Source organism: Urocitellus parryii, chromosome 6, assembly GCF_045843805.1.
Source record: "Urocitellus parryii isolate mUroPar1 chromosome 6, mUroPar1.hap1, whole genome shotgun sequence".
In the NCBI taxonomy this organism is placed as follows: domain Eukaryota; kingdom Metazoa; phylum Chordata; class Mammalia; order Rodentia; family Sciuridae; genus Urocitellus; species Urocitellus parryii.
In genome coordinates this window covers 147,502,751-147,518,012 of record NC_135536.1, presented here as the reverse complement: position 1 = coordinate 147,518,012, position 15,262 = coordinate 147,502,751, and the positions used below count along the sequence as shown (strand labels likewise).

General features: G+C 43.6%; 1 protein-coding gene and 1 pseudogene across 2 annotated transcripts in view; both read left to right on the top strand.

The window, feature by feature from the left end:
• The window catches only part of Pcsk6 (proprotein convertase subtilisin/kexin type 6), a 194,486-nt gene that overhangs the window by 114,727 nt on the left and 64,497 nt on the right, over positions 1-15,262 (top strand). For both annotated transcript variants that reach the window (XM_026394720.2, XM_026394719.2), the window contains exons 12-13: positions 4,731-4,919; positions 9,426-9,562. In XM_026394720.2, the coding sequence (XP_026250505.2) occupies positions 4,731-4,919; positions 9,426-9,562 (326 nt within the window). The remainder of the gene's footprint in view (positions 1-4,730; positions 4,920-9,425; positions 9,563-15,262) is intronic.
• LOC113187072 (transcription factor BTF3-like) lies at positions 13,010-13,476 on the top strand (annotated as a pseudogene).

Here is a 15,262-nt window from a genome sequence, read left to right as displayed (position 1 = left end):
TTTCCACATGTGACCACAGAAGCGCCACAAGTGTTGATTTTAAGTATACAAAATAAACTTTAGCAAGTACATATGCAAATGTAGATTCTATGAATGATGAGGACTGACTATAGGTCTTACTGTCTTTTTTTAATATCTATTTTTTAGTTGTAGGTGGACATATTATCTTTATTTATTATTATTTTTTAATGTGGTGTTAAGAATCAAACCCAGTGCCTCATGCTTGCTAGGCGAGCGCTCTACCCCTGAGCCAGAACCCCACCCCTTATTATCTTTTTTTAAACTCCTTGTCTGATAGGATCTTAGACCACAAGCATTGGAAGGAATATTTAAAATCAGCTAATCAACCCCTTTACCTCACACAGAAGAAAAATGGGTGCTATAAACTTCAACATTGTAATATTAACACCTTCTGGTTCAATTAAGCATGCACAGCATTGTCTCAATTAGTGGAATAGATTACCTTCTTTTTGTGGTTAAATTTTATTTCCAGCCTAAATGCTGTGCCATGGTTTGATAATCAAAAGTAATTTCATCAGGAGCTGGGGTTGTGGCTCAATGGTAAAGCACTTGCCTAGCACGTGTGAGGCCCTTGGTTCAATTCTCAGCACCACATCAAAACAAACAAATAAAATAAAGGTACATCAACAACTAAAAAACTATTTTTTAAAGAAAAGTAATTTCATCAAAGGAAATTCTAAATGTGAACTAATAGAGTTGAGAAAGTCCACCAAGAAACAAAAGAGTCCCTACTTCAGACCATCCTGTGGAGAACATCCTAGAACACAGATCCAGGAAGTGACTCAGGGCCTCTTGTGATGCCCATGCAGATGGCTCTTTGCCCTCCAACAGACCAAATCACTTTCTAATAGTTTAATTTCATGTATCTGCTCCAGTAACCCCTTTCCACCCACTTGGAAGTTCTGTGAAAGGTCTTCCTGGTTAACCTTCTGCTCTGATGAGCCTGAGCTGTTCAGCTAACTTTTCATCCCTAGCCAGATGTCAAATACACAGAGGGCAGTTGCCTTCTGATTCTGGGTTTCCCACGTGATCTCAGCGTTATCTAATGAAGAACTAGGCCCAGCTCAGCTCTTGCCTCCAGACCTGAAGTTGAAAGGTCAGCATTGCCCCAGAAATGCAAGGATGCTAGTCTGCCCAAGAAACTGAGCTGGAGTGAGGTCTACAAGGGGAGAATGAGAAATACTTACCATAATGGCTTCCTAGCAACTCTTCCCAGTGGAGTTGGAAGCTCCCAGAAATGGGAAGTTTCTACCCGTGACCCGCCTTCCTCTGTTCTTTTCTACTACTTAAAAATATTTATCTTTCACTTTGAAGGTGACTCTGATGCCATAAGCTTTTCAGAATTTGATGTCAGTGAATCGGGAATCATTCTACATCTTTACGCACTGGAGAGAACTATAAGGAAGCCACCATATTTGTGGCCTGGATGGAGATACTAAACTGTTGTTAGGATGGTGACTATTGGTAGCCTTCTATCTCCTCAGGAGAAGCGAGCAGTTCCAGAGAGCTTAGGGTGAATGGAGAACATCTGGAATATGAGCATAATTGATTCTGAAGTGCAGCTCAACAGGAAGTGGCATTTCTCTGTCATTAGATTTAATTTCCAAGTCTTCAGTCTCCCTGGCTTAAACATTGTTCAGTCTGTAGACTGGTTCTGTGAGATCCTTTAACTCCTTGGGTTCCTCTAGGGTCCTAAGAAAGTGGCTTTATGTACAGACAGCTATTTCAGAATTTAATAGCAGAAGAACATTTTCAGTTATCCAGGGACCTTTAAGATCTTTCTAAATCAATTTTCATCATTAAATTACAATTTAGTTGTATTTGTATGACAAAGATAATCCCTGCAATTGTTTAACCTAAAAAAATAAATTTCTTCATAGCTGACTTGCATTTTTATGTATTATCTTCCAAAATAGTTATAGGATAGAGAGTGATTTCTTTTTCTTTTCTTGCCCCCGCCCTCAACCAACCCCCAGTACTAGGGATTGAACCCAGGACCTTGTGCATGCTAGGCTAGTGCTCTACCACAGGGCTGCATCCTCTGACCATTTATCTGTTTGTCTGTTTGTTTTATAGACAGTCTTGCTAAGTTGTGGGGGTTGGCCTCAAACTTGTGATCCTCTTGTCTCAACCTTCTGAGTAGCTAGGATTGTAGGCATGCATCACTTTTTCCCCCTATTTTTTTTTTTTCATTGGAAAAAAGTGTTTTGCTTTCTGTTTTGGAGTTAAGGGATGGGGTTTTGTGTTTGGTTTCAGTACTTCTCCTTGGAGTTTCTGTCTGACATACATAGTAATTTCAATGTAGATTATCATGAACCATTTCAAAGTTTTCTTTTCTTTTAAGAAAATTAAAAAGCCCCCTGACTTGGGATGTGAGACTGTTTTTTTCCATAGCAACTGCAGAAATAAAGTACATAGGCGGGTAACAACTTGCTGTCCTTGCAGTCAGTGACTCCTAGCTCCCAGCTCTCCCCTAGAACTTGCAGAAATGAGGAGTCCTGGTGGCCTATAACTGAGTGATTTCATAGTTAAGAGATTTCACATAAAAACTAATTGTTACAGTTAGCCTTGTTCCCCTAGTGGGCAGGCTAGCCCCCAGGGGAGGATAATGCCTTTACTTTGAAAACCAAACCAAGGGAGCCCTTTAACTTCTAAAGGAACTGAGGCTGCCTACCCTCAGCCAGCCACCCTGGGACAGCAGCAAAGGGGCTCCCTGTGGATTAGACCCAGGCCTGCCTTTCTCATCCACCAGCTGGAGTCCTTAGTTAAGTCAGATGTAGGAGACTTGCTCCTCTCATTAGGATAATTTGTTTTTGTTTTGTTTTGTTTTGTTTTTTCCCTAAAAAAGGGTGTTATTTTCTCTGCGATGGGAGTATGGCAGCCTGGAACTTGGATTCAGGAACATGGCAGTGGTGCATATGAAGGGTGGAATTTGACCTTCTTTTATTTTACACCGTTCTTGTTCTCTCTTAAGTCCTGTGTCTTATCTATAGGGTTAAGGTTTCCTCTCTGGGATTCTAGGTCTATTTCTGGAGTACAGTGGTTCCCCCCCCTACCAATTAGCAAAAAGCTAGGGATGGGGACAAGTGTTTTAAACTTGTCTGTGGCTTTTGTTTCTCACTTTGCTCTAGCTATTCAGCCCTGGTAAAAGTGTTAGAAGTTTGAAAGTAGATCTCGGGGGCCTTGACTGGGAGCCACATTTCAAAGCTGCAGGGGAACATTAGTGAATCTGTTTCTCCACCTTCACACCCAGGGGCCTCTTACCCCCAACACAACCAACTTGCATTCTTAGTACATAAAGACAGGTGGGCAGTTTACCGGGAGGTGTATGTGGGCCCTGGAACTCTTCAGAGCTTTCCAGTGTGTTCTATATCTGCTAGCAAAGGGGCCCTCTGACCAATAAACACAGACAGTAAAACGTGGAGAAGGCAATGAAAGAAGTCAGCACCTCTAAATCAATTTATGGTGCACGCAAAGCATGTTTTCAAATATTTACAGAGTCTCCGAGGGAATTACATCACTGTTTCTAACTGTTTTGATTGTTTTTTATGACTCAGGCCTAGTAGAGCGAAGCGATGTAATTCCTGAGAGGCCCTAAGCACACGCTTCCAGCCTCCCCAGAGGAAAGACGGGCATAATGGGAAAAGCGCTCCCCATAATAAACCAAGCGCCGGCAGCATAGTGGGGAATTACCAGTGTGCTTCTGAACGGCAGTTGGGTCTCTACTGAAGAATGCTCTTTCTTCAGTTTGCAAATCACGGGGGGTGAGAGGGCCAGGCTTTGTGGAGATGTGAACTGTGGCGACCCAGAATAGTTGGGATGGCTCAGCCTGATACAAGAACAGCCTGTGGACCCAAACTCTGTGTCTGCTTTGTGTGTCAGATAATTCTAGTTGAAGGTGACTCTTGAGTGATGGGTTCTTTGTGCTTGTCCTCAGATTTGGTCCCATGTGGCAAAGCTGCCCAAGTTTGTAAAGAAAACCATCATCTGGTTCAGGGACAGGAGGAGATGTCCTGCAGTCTTTATGTAGGACATCTGGGAACAGACCCGCTCCAGAGACTTCAGTCTCTTGAGGGCGGGAGTCTACATGAGCATCTGGGCAAGGTGACATGGAGGACTGGAGACTCAGATCCCAGCCCTACCTCTCATTAGCCAGGTGATCTTCATTACAGCCCTGAATTTCTCTCTGGGTGAAATGGGTTAATCCTGTACATTTTCATACTGGTGCCTGGAGCAGGTTAACTCAGGAAATCTCTGCTGCTGTTGTTATTCAGCATTGTGACTTCTATTTTCAAGACAGTTTGTGAAACAAAGTAGTGGGGTGTTAATGCCTTGAAGACCTCAGGCCATTGAGAAAGTAAGTTGGCCACATGCTACTTAGAAGCTGCCTCCTGGGCACTAAATCTAGGACACACACACCCCACCACCACCACCACCCCCGCCCCCGCTAGATACATTGGCTCAAATCTGCACAGGAACTCATTCTCTAAATCTCTATAAACAACTTCCAGAACTAAGAAGTCTTTCTGGGCAAGTAATATAACACAGGGTGACACATCCTAGAGGGAGACCTAGGTTGCTCCCTCAGGGCCCCAGAATCAGAGGCCTCACCAGGAAGGAGCAAGCTTGTCCACTTGAGTCCATGGCCCTTCATATACCTGGCATTAAAGACCCAGATACCAGGTTCTGAGCCTTTCTCTCCTCCCTAGGAGCATCCCTGTGGTGCAGGTACTACGGACCACTGCCTTGACCAATGCCTGCGCTGACCACTCAGACCAGCGAGTGATCTACCTAGAACATGTGGTAGTCCGCATCTCCATCTCACACCCCCGCCGCGGAGACCTCCAGATCAACCTGATTTCTCCCTCAGGAACCAAATCTCAACTTTTGGCCAAGAGGTAAGGCTGGGCTCGCTGGGATATGTGCCATATGCAGGCCTCTCCAGTTTAGGCCCACAGTGTGCCTAGGGATCCTGCACATGGGGATCTTACTAGGTCTGCTGGAAGCCTCCTTCCTATTGGAGACTCCCACAGACCTGAAAAGTAGTTCTCTGAAAGCTTGCCTTTAAAACAGTCCTGGAAAACTTTGTTTGAGGGAAAAATTAACAAAGGCATTGTTGCTGTTTTGTTATATAGGGGGAGGTTGATGGAGTTCCCGCTGTGCTTTCTTTGCTCTTAGAAGAGCATTGAAGGTCAAGTGCAGCCTATTCAGCTGGCATTTGAAACAAGAGTGTATGACCCCAAGCAGCATCATTGGTTTCCTGGAGTGATTCCTACCCCATGATAGGCTGCTCCTTAAACTTGCATGGCAGGTGCTCTGACCCTCAGGCTTGCGTGGGATATGGGAAAGTTGCTTCCAGGCTCTCTCTACAGCCTTCTCCCCTAAATGCCAGTGCTTTAACACAGACTCCAAATTCTTTTTTTTTTTTAATTCTTTTTTTATTAATTTATTTTTTTTATATTTATTTTTTAGTATTTGGCGGACACAACATCTTTGTCTATATGTGGTGCTGAGGATCGAACCCCGGCCGCACGCATACCAGGCGAGCGCGCTACCTCTTGAGCCACATCCCCAGCCCCAGACTCCAAATTCTTGAAGTTTCTTGTGTTATTGTGGAAGAGTATGGAGTCATTTATTTTCTTTTTTTTAATTAAATATTTTTTTTGGTTGTAAATGAACACAATACCTCTATTATATTTATTTATTTTTATGTGGTGCTGAGGATCGAAACTAGTGCCTCACACATTCGAGGCAAGCGTTCTACCACTGAGCCATTACCCCAGCCCCTGGAGTCATTTCTTCAACAAACTTAGAAAATCAGGACAAGTGCTCAGTGCAGTTCTATGACTTGCAGGTAATTAGAGTGGAAGAATTTACAGGGAGTTGGGGGGACTGGGAGAGAATGGGGATACCTTGTTTGTCTCTTTATAGTTAAGAGACAGACAGAGGGAAAAGCAGGCTTCATGTACAAATCAACATTTCCAAGTTCTATTAAAAATGAGAGGTGGTAACTGTGCCTCCCAGCCCAGGAGGAAGCACCTGTCACCAGGTTGCCCTATCCACAGTATCCATGTGACTCATTTGGGTTACCTGTCTGGGGCTGCAGCCCTTTTCTGGGCTTTGGAGATTCAGAAACAGGAGGTATGAAGTGAAAGTTCTCAGACCAGGCCAGACAGAAGTCACCCTTTCTCTTATCTGCTTCTGCCCATGCCCCTTGCATAAGAAGAGGGAGTCTAAATTACACCCTATACCCTCTGCTCAGCTTCCAGGTCCAGCAGCCCATAGAGTGGGCACAAACAGCAGGCAGTGGGCCACATACCAGCTTTGTCCTGAATACCCTGAGATCAGAACCTGGCTTTATGGGTTCCAAGAGCTTAATCACCATGCCCAATCCCTACCAGGTCCCACTTTCCTAATAGAGCAGGAGCGTGGAAGCATCTCCTGCTCCTAAAGGTGGGTCTGGCCATACTCTGCCTCTGCCTGTGGGAGGCCAGCATGGGTGTGAGCAGTTTGGGGGTGCCAGCCAGCAAGCTGAAGCTTCCTGCCTCTTTGCTTCCAGAATATTCATTGTTGTTATTTAATTTTAAGAAATTTCATCTTAAAGCCCACATTTCTAGAGTTTCTTAAAAAGTTGCAAGTTCTCCAACCAGGCCCATGTCTCGTGTGCATCCTGATCTAGAATTGAGCAAAGAGGCAAGTCTGCTTCTGTGCACCCCCTGCTCCCTGCTCCTTGGTAGAGCCCCACTTCCATTCACTCTTGGGTGCATTTACACCTGGAGGCATCCGAGTTTGTGATCCCTGATTCAAAAGCACAGCTGAGTTCCTGTGCAGGTCATGGCCAGAGAGCCCAAAGTGAAGCTTAGAGGTAAAGGGCAGCACATGGCAGGCAGACAAGGCAGCAGTGACCAGAGGACATTGCTTTGGAATCTGGAGACTTGAGCTTATGCTCCAGTCCCTTCATTTTCCAACTGGGTTCCCAAGAGCTGGTCATTTAACCCGTCTTTATTCCTTATCTCTGGAAATGTCATTTCACTTACCTATAAACATTGAGAATATTACAAGAAAAAAATTGAATATTACAAGAATCAAATGTGATAATACAGATAAAAATGTTCAGCACAGGTGCCTGGCTGCCCTTCATGTCCTGCTGAAGTCCATCTGGCCATCTGACCCTCAAGAACCTTCCAGCACCCCAGCATCACCCCACTTGGGCTCTATTTTCCTTCTCTTCTGCATCTCTGGCCCAGTGTTAAGCCCCTTGGGATGGCACAGAGCACATTCTGCTGGTGTATGTGGATCTGCTTGATTGCTGGGTACTGTTTTTTGTACCTGTGCCACAGAGCACTTTAAAAACTGCCCTGAGGCCACTTGGCAGTCACCTGAGTCTTGAAAATTTGTTCCCCCCCACAAGATAGATTTTGTGGTTATATCAAGATTCTGGTTTTAGGATCTATTACCTTCTACTTTATTCCACATCTTACTTAATTTGGCAGCCTTTTCAGGTTGCCAAATTTTTTCACTAAGAATAGGTTGATGTTTGTAAGGACTTCAGCACTTAAAAGACAGTTTGTCCTTGTTCCAGCCACAGTGTGTCGGGTTCCACTTGGCTTTGTGTTTGAAAATCAGCCTCGACCTTGGCAGTTTCTTTGCAGAAAGCACAGAATATCCCCACACCACCCCCGCACTATTCTCCCTGCAAATAATGTTGCCTTGATGAACGTCTTTGTTCTCCAGCGTTCAGAGAGCCCTTAAATTGGAGATGGATTCTTACATCACAGGAAACATACGTATGTAAATTTCTAATAAATAATAAAGAACCCTACTTTAAAAAAAATTCTTATTCCAAAATAAAAATAGAAAATTAGACTATGAAGAAAGAGGAAGAGAGACGATTTCAGCATTTTTCCTTTGAAGACAAAAGACTGAGGAGGACTCTCAAGCTTGGTAGAGAGAGGGTGTTGACTAATTGTGTCCTGTTTCTACTTGAACAGAACATGAGAAATGGATAGAGGGAGCTAGGGTTGTAGCTCAGTGGTAAAGCATTTGCCTAGCACCAGTGAGGCCTTGGGTTTGATCCCCAGCACCGCATAAAATAAATAAATAAATAGATAGATAGATTGATAGATAGATAAATAGATAGATAGATAGATAGATAAATAAATAAATAAAACAAAAGTATTTAGGAAGGAAGGAAGGAATAAAGCAAAGGATGGAGGCAGAAGGTCCAGAGGCTGGTGAGAACAGTCAAAGACCTTCCACTCTGGAAGACAAAAAGAGGCTAATCAGTACCTCCAAGAGGGCTTCACTGGGGTAGATGCAGGGGAGCCTTCTCCTCCTCCTCCAGCCTAGGAGTGCCTCCCACTGGCCCTGGAACACAACCAGGTCTGTCATCATTGTCATCTTCAAATGCAGCTGTTCAAACTGGTCCATCCCTGGAGGTTCAGGGGCATCACTTTTCCCACAAGTTTGAGTAATTGTTCATTTTTTCTAATTTGTAAGAATAGTGCACAGAGCTATCTCTAAGACAAACATGGACATTGCATTCATCCAACAAATACTCATTTTCGAAAGCCTTCCTCTGTGAATACCCTTTGGGGGCTTACATGGGTCCTGTGGCCCAGCCTCTGTCTACTTTTGTGCATCCAAGCTCTGGGGTCATGGGTTCTGTGAGATCAGTCCTGGGGTGGGAAGGGAACAAATACCTTATTCAGGAAAGTGGCACTGGGGACATTGGTCAGTGACCTGTTGGTGGTATAAAGAACATGGAGGAGTCATGATGCCCCTTTCCCACATGGAGTCCCAGCTCAGCTAGTTACTGGTGGTTGGGCTGCAACCAACTAGCAGCCTGGGATCTCTCCTCCATAAATTGGGATGGGAGGCACTGGGCATGGTGGCATACACACCTATAATCCCAGCAATTTAGGAGGCTGAGGCAGGAGTATCGTAAGTTTGAGGCCAGCATCAGCAATTTAGCAAGACCTATCTCAAAATAAAAAATCTAGCTAATAGATCTGGCTGTAGATGGTAGATTACCCCTGAGTTCAGTCTCTAGTAACCCCCCCCCAAAAAATTAGGATGAGTGGGAAGAGACCACACAGAGTGATTCCCCTTCTTTTATTGGGCATGTGAGGCCAACCTGCCACTCTGAATGTTAAAACAGTTTGGGGAGATAGTGGAGGTGAGACTCAGCTAGGAGATTTTGAGAATAATCAACATTTGAAAACGGCATGCTTCCCTTTCCCCTCATCTCACCTCCCTGGTCTAGGGGTGTGCTTCAGCAGGTCTGTAAGGGATCCCAAGGAATAATTCCTCTGGTGCACAGAACCCTCCTTGAGCTGGTCCCTTTGCCCAGCCACCCCAGATCAGGGCCTTCTCATTTTCTAACACTGCATTTCCAACTGCAGGTTGCTGGATTTTTCCAATGAAGGCTTCACAAACTGGGAATTCATGACTGTCCACTGTTGGGGAGAAAAGGCAGAAGGGGAATGGACCTTGGAAATTCAAGACATGCCATCCCAGATCCGCAACACAGAGAAACAAGGTCAGTGACTCTGGGGCATTTCATTTTAACTTTTATATTTCGACCTTTTTAACTCTAGGCCTTTATTTAACTATAGTGTCTCTGCTAACTTTTTGTTTTGAGGAGGCAAAATTCATGGAACCTAAAATTTGCCATCTTAATGATTTCAAAGTATACAGTTCAGTGGCTTTTGGTATACTCACAATGTTGTATAACCATCATCCTATCTGATTCCAGAATATTTTCATCCCCCCAAAGCAAAACCCCATACCCATTAGGGAATCAATCAGTCTCTAGTCCCTCCTCCCCTCCCAGCCCCTGAAAGTTTCTAATGTACTTTCTGTCTCTGTGAATTTGTCTATTCTGAACATTTTATATAAATGGAATAACATAATATGTGGCTTTTGAGTCTGGCTTCTTAACGTGTTTTCAAGGTTTGTCCTTGGTGTATTATGCATTGGAACTTTATTATTTGCGGCCAAACAATATTTCACTGCATGCATATTCCATTCATTGTTTACCATTCACCCATTGATGTTTGGGTCATTTCTACCTTTTAGTTATTGGAAATAGTGCTCGTTTGAACATTTGTGTGCAAATTTGGGGGTGGACATGTTTTCGTTTCTCTTATTTTCGTTTTTCATATAACCTACCAATTCTATTCTCTTGGAATAGAATTGGTAGGTTATATGGTAACTCTAAGTTTAATTTATGTATTTTGTGTGTTGCTGGGAATCAAACCCAGGACCGCACCAGTGCTAGGCAAGCATTCTAACGCTCAAGTACCTCTCCAGCCCTATGTTTAACTTTTTCAGGAGCAGCCAAACTATTTGCCACAGTGGCTACGCCAATTTACATTCCACCAGTGATGTGTGAGAGGTCTGGTTTCTCCACATCCTCCCTAACACTTGTTATTTACCTTTTTTTATAGCCATTCTACTGGGTGTGGAGTGGTATCTGTGGTTTTGATTTGCATTTCCCTGATGACTAATGCCGTTGAGCATCTTTTCATGTTCTTGTTGCTCATTTGTGTATCTTCTTTGGAGAGAGATTTATTCAAGTCTTCTGATCCTTTTTAAAATTGGATTGTTTTGTTGTTGTTGTTGAGTTGTAAGAGTTTTTATCAGATAAATGATTTGCAAATATTTTTTCCATTTTTTAATAGAGAGAGGGGAGAGAAAAGAGAGAGAGAGAGAGAGAGAGAGAGAGAGAGAGAGAAGAGAAAGAGAGGATTTTTTAGTATTTATTTTTCAGTTTTCGGTGGACACAACGTCTTTATTTATTTTTCTGTGTTGCTGAGGATCGAACCCAGCGCCCCGCGCATGCCAGGCAAGCGCGCTATCGCTTGAGCCACATCCCCAGCCCATTTTTCCCATTTTTTAGGTTCTTTTCACTTGGGTGATAATGGCCTTTGTAGCACAAAGTTTTTTAATGCTGATGAAGTCCACTTTGTTTTTTATGGTTGTCATTTATGCTGTTGGTGTCATATTTAATAAATCATTGCCTAACCCAAGATCACAAAGATTTACTTCTATATGCTTTTTTTTTTTCTTCCCAGTACTGAGGATTGAATTCAGAGGTGCTGTATCACTGAACTACCTCCCAAACCCTTTTTAAATTTTATTTTGAGATAGAATATAGCTAATTTATTGAATTTGCCATCCTCCTGCCTCAGCCTCCCAAGTCCCTGGGCTTACTGGCTTGCACCACCTTGCAGTACTCATGTTTCCTTTCAATGGTTTTAGCGCTTATATTTAGGTCTTTGATTCATTTTGAATTAATTATTATATATGATATGAGGTAAGGATCCAAATTCATTCTTTTGCATAGAGTTGTCCGGTCATCCAAGCATTATTTGTTGAAAGAACTCTTCTTTCCCCATTGTTTGAACTTGGCACTCTTGTCAAAGTCATTTGGTCAGAGGTATAAGGAATTTCATTCTGGACTCTCTGTTTTGTTGATCTATGCATCTGTCTTTATGCATACCAAATGTGAGTCTTTTATAACTTTGTTCAGCTATACATACATATGTTGAGGGGTACCGGGGATTGAATGCAGGGCCTCACATGAGGCAAGTACTCTACCAATGAGCTACATCTACAGCTCAATATTATTTTTTGGTAGGTTTTAGTATACAAGCTTTTTTAATGCCTTTGTTAAACTTATTCCTAAGTATTTTATTTTATTTTATTTGGTGCTATTGTAAATGGAATAGTTTTCTTAATTTTGGTTGGTACCCTTTCATAAATCCTTGTGGGAAGCCATTCTCGCACGTGATTGGGCACCTCCCTGATTTGGGTGTGAGGCGTTCTGGCTAAACTGTGTCGGAAAAAATCCCCACCCTTTCTAGGTGTGAGAGCCCATCCGTGTGGGGGTGTGACTGACCATTGACCCTGAGACCAATCACTGACCCTGACCTTGGAATGCTGTCCCCCTCGACCTTCATTGGATGGAATTGTCCCCTGAATTTCTTTTTCCCCAATAAAAGGCCACTCTCTGGCGCGCCCTGCCTCTCTCTCTCCTGCTAGTCTGTGTAAACCTCGCTGCCCCACCGGGTGGCTCGAGGCAGAAGCCAGAGGGGAGAGCCGCCTCAGACCTGGTCAAAGAAAAAGGTAAATTGAGTTTTGTGTGTTTATTTTGATCTCACTAGTTAACTTCTATGCTACGAAACTCTAGTATGAAGCTAGTGTGCGGGTCGCAAGGTTGAAATCCTTTCAGTTGATAAATAACTACTACTTAACCAGTCTTTATTGAATGCCTATGAAGACCCAAACACAGATCTAGGTGATGGGGGAATAGTCAGGAAAGAAAACCAGAATAATCATCATATCTTACTCAGAGTCATTTACAAAGGGCAGTAAATAAGCTCCTCCTGCAGCTCTTGTGGATTCAGTGAAGTGCGTGGACTGTGCTGGAGTCTTGCTTTCCTATGGAGGACTTTTCCCAAGACTTGCTTTCACTGTTCTCTCCTTCTTTGTGCCCTACTGTGAGGACTATCCCATTTCTTGATCACTCGTGGGTACTTTAAGAGCCTTCTCCTATCCTGGTTCTTTACCAGTTTTCTGTAGCACATAGCTTCAAGGGTTTGTTTTTGGGAGTTTTTTTTTTTTCCCCCCCGGTTGATTTTTGTTGTTGTTGTTTTGTTTTATTTTGTTTGTTTGTTTAACTAGGAAGGGGGAAAAAAAGAACAATGTCTTGCTTTCTGCAGAAAAGTTAACTTTAAATGATCAAGTTATCTGTAGGAATTTTTCTCTCTCCCCAAATCACTTACTTTCTGGTTTAAAAAAAAAAAAACTATTTTAAGAAAATATTACTTCCAGCCTCCCTCTAGCTGCCATCCTACGTCCCCACGTGTGTGCGCCTAATCTCTCAAAACTAAAATTTTGGTCTACCTGAGACCCTCTGAGCGCCAACCCTAGTCCCCCCACGCAGCCCCATTTCCGCTCCAACAAGATGAAAGAAACTATCATGAACCAGGAAAAACTCGCCAAACTGCAGGCACAAGTGCGCATTGGTGGGGAAGGAACTACTCGCAGAAAGAAGGTGGTTCATAGAACAGCTACAGCAGATGATAAAAGACTTCAGTTCTCCTTAAAGAACTTAGGGGTAAACAATGTCTCTGGTATTGAAGAGTTGAATATGTTTACAAACCAAGGAACAGTGATCCACTTTAACAACCCTGAAGTTCAGGCGTCTCTGGCCGCAAATACTTTCACCATTACAGGCCATGCTGGGACAAAGCAACTACAGAAATGCTACCCAGCATCTTAAACCAACTTGGTGCAGACCTTCTGACTAGTTGAAGAAGACTGGCTGAGCTCTGCTCAAACAGTCTGGATGGAAAAGCATCACTTACTGCTGAAGAGGATGATGATGATGAAGTTCCAGATCTTGTGGAAAATTTTGTTGAGGCTTCTAAGAATGAGACAAACTAAACTGATCAACTTCTGAAGAAGAAAAACTTGAAGAACCTACTGGGAGCTGCTATTTTATATTATGACAGCTTTTTAAAATTTTTTGTTTATGATCTGATAAAATCTAGATCTCTAATATTTTTAAGCCCAAGCCTCTTGGACACGGCAGCTCTTTTTGGTTCTTGCTTATACACAATTTATTCTTTCAGCTAATGAAAATGCTGAAGAAGCCTGGAAATAAAGTTTGAAGCAAAGTTGAATAAAGTTCTTTGCCTAGTAAAAAATAAGTAAATAAATAGTACTCTAACAAACTCTAAAAATATAAAAACCTAAAACTTTAAGTGACCTGAAGTTTACATGTCAAAAATGTAAACTCCTAAATTTTTTCTTTTTAAAGTCCCAAAGTTTATCGGCCTAGTATGAACAATCAAGGGTCAACTTCCCACGCCAGCTGCGCCCTCCAGCAGTCATTGCTCTGGGCACTATGAGCATTCCTGTACTAGCCCAACCTGCCTGCTTGCCTGGGAGCCTGGTGACTCTTCTCTTCATTACTATGGACCTGTGATGTTCACTTGTACCATGAGCAGAATGCAACAAGCCCTACCTGTGTCCTAAGGCATCATCCTTCCTTCTCCTGCCCGTTAGGCTCACACCCATGCTGTGGAGCCTTCTTTGGCTCTGCATCCCCTGTAGCCACTGCCTACTTCTCTGCAGTGAAGTGGCCTGCTATGGCTGTCCACTGCTCACTCCCAGCCCACTTCTGACCACATCAACAAAAAACTGGGGCTTCTTAGGGTCCCACAGGGTCTCCATGTGTCCAAGCCAATGTCCCTATCTCTGTCCTCAGCAGGCTGTTAAAGCCAGAGCCTGTGTCTCTAACAGGCTCCATACTCTCTCTGGAGACCACATGGTACTATGGGTTTTGAAGCCAAACTCTTACTAATACTGCGACCATGGACAAATCAGTTAGCCTCTCCGGGCCTCTGTCTCCTCATTTAGAAAATGGGCTGCTGATGTCCACATCATTCAGTTGTTATAGGATCAAATCAGTCAATGAAGGCAGGGTGCCAAACACAGAGCCCAACACACAACAACACTCAGCAGCTCACCCCTTCTAGAAGTACCTTCCTCATGCAGCTGCAGGATGCCATGTCACTTGGGCTCTCCCCGCCTCACCTGTCTCCCCTGTGGATCCTTCCCCGACACAGCCCTGGGCATGCTCCTGGGTCTCCAGCTTTGTCTTTGGGATCTCAAGCAGCCACACTCAACACTCTGATGACAGTGCCCATTATCTGCCCCCCATGCATTCCAGACCTGCTCTGCAACAGCCTCCAAGGCTTCTGCACATGGGGTCTAACCAGATAATCTTCTAGCCTCACCTCCAAAGCTGCCAGTACCCCTCCACCATGTTCCCTGTGCATCTCCGGCAGAATTTCCCAACTGCTTCTCCAGTGTTCTCATTAACATAAATAGCCTCCTTGTCGATTACTTGCTCAGCCAAAACTCAAGGATCAACCTCCAGTTCTTCTCTTTCTCTATCAGCTACTCCTAGAATACATCTTCATCTGCCCACTTCCTCCATCCAGTCCCCTGCTGACCATTGCTTCCTGCTTGCCCTGGCCTCCCTACCTCCACCTCTGGAAGCTAGTCACTCCCCATACAGTAGCTGATAATATTTTAAAATACAATTCATATGACCATGAACCCCTGATAACTACTCCTTGACCTTCACGAATTAAAGCAAAACCCTAATCTCTTAGCCTAACCTGCAAAGCTTCCAGTACCCCTCCACCATGTTCCATTTCCT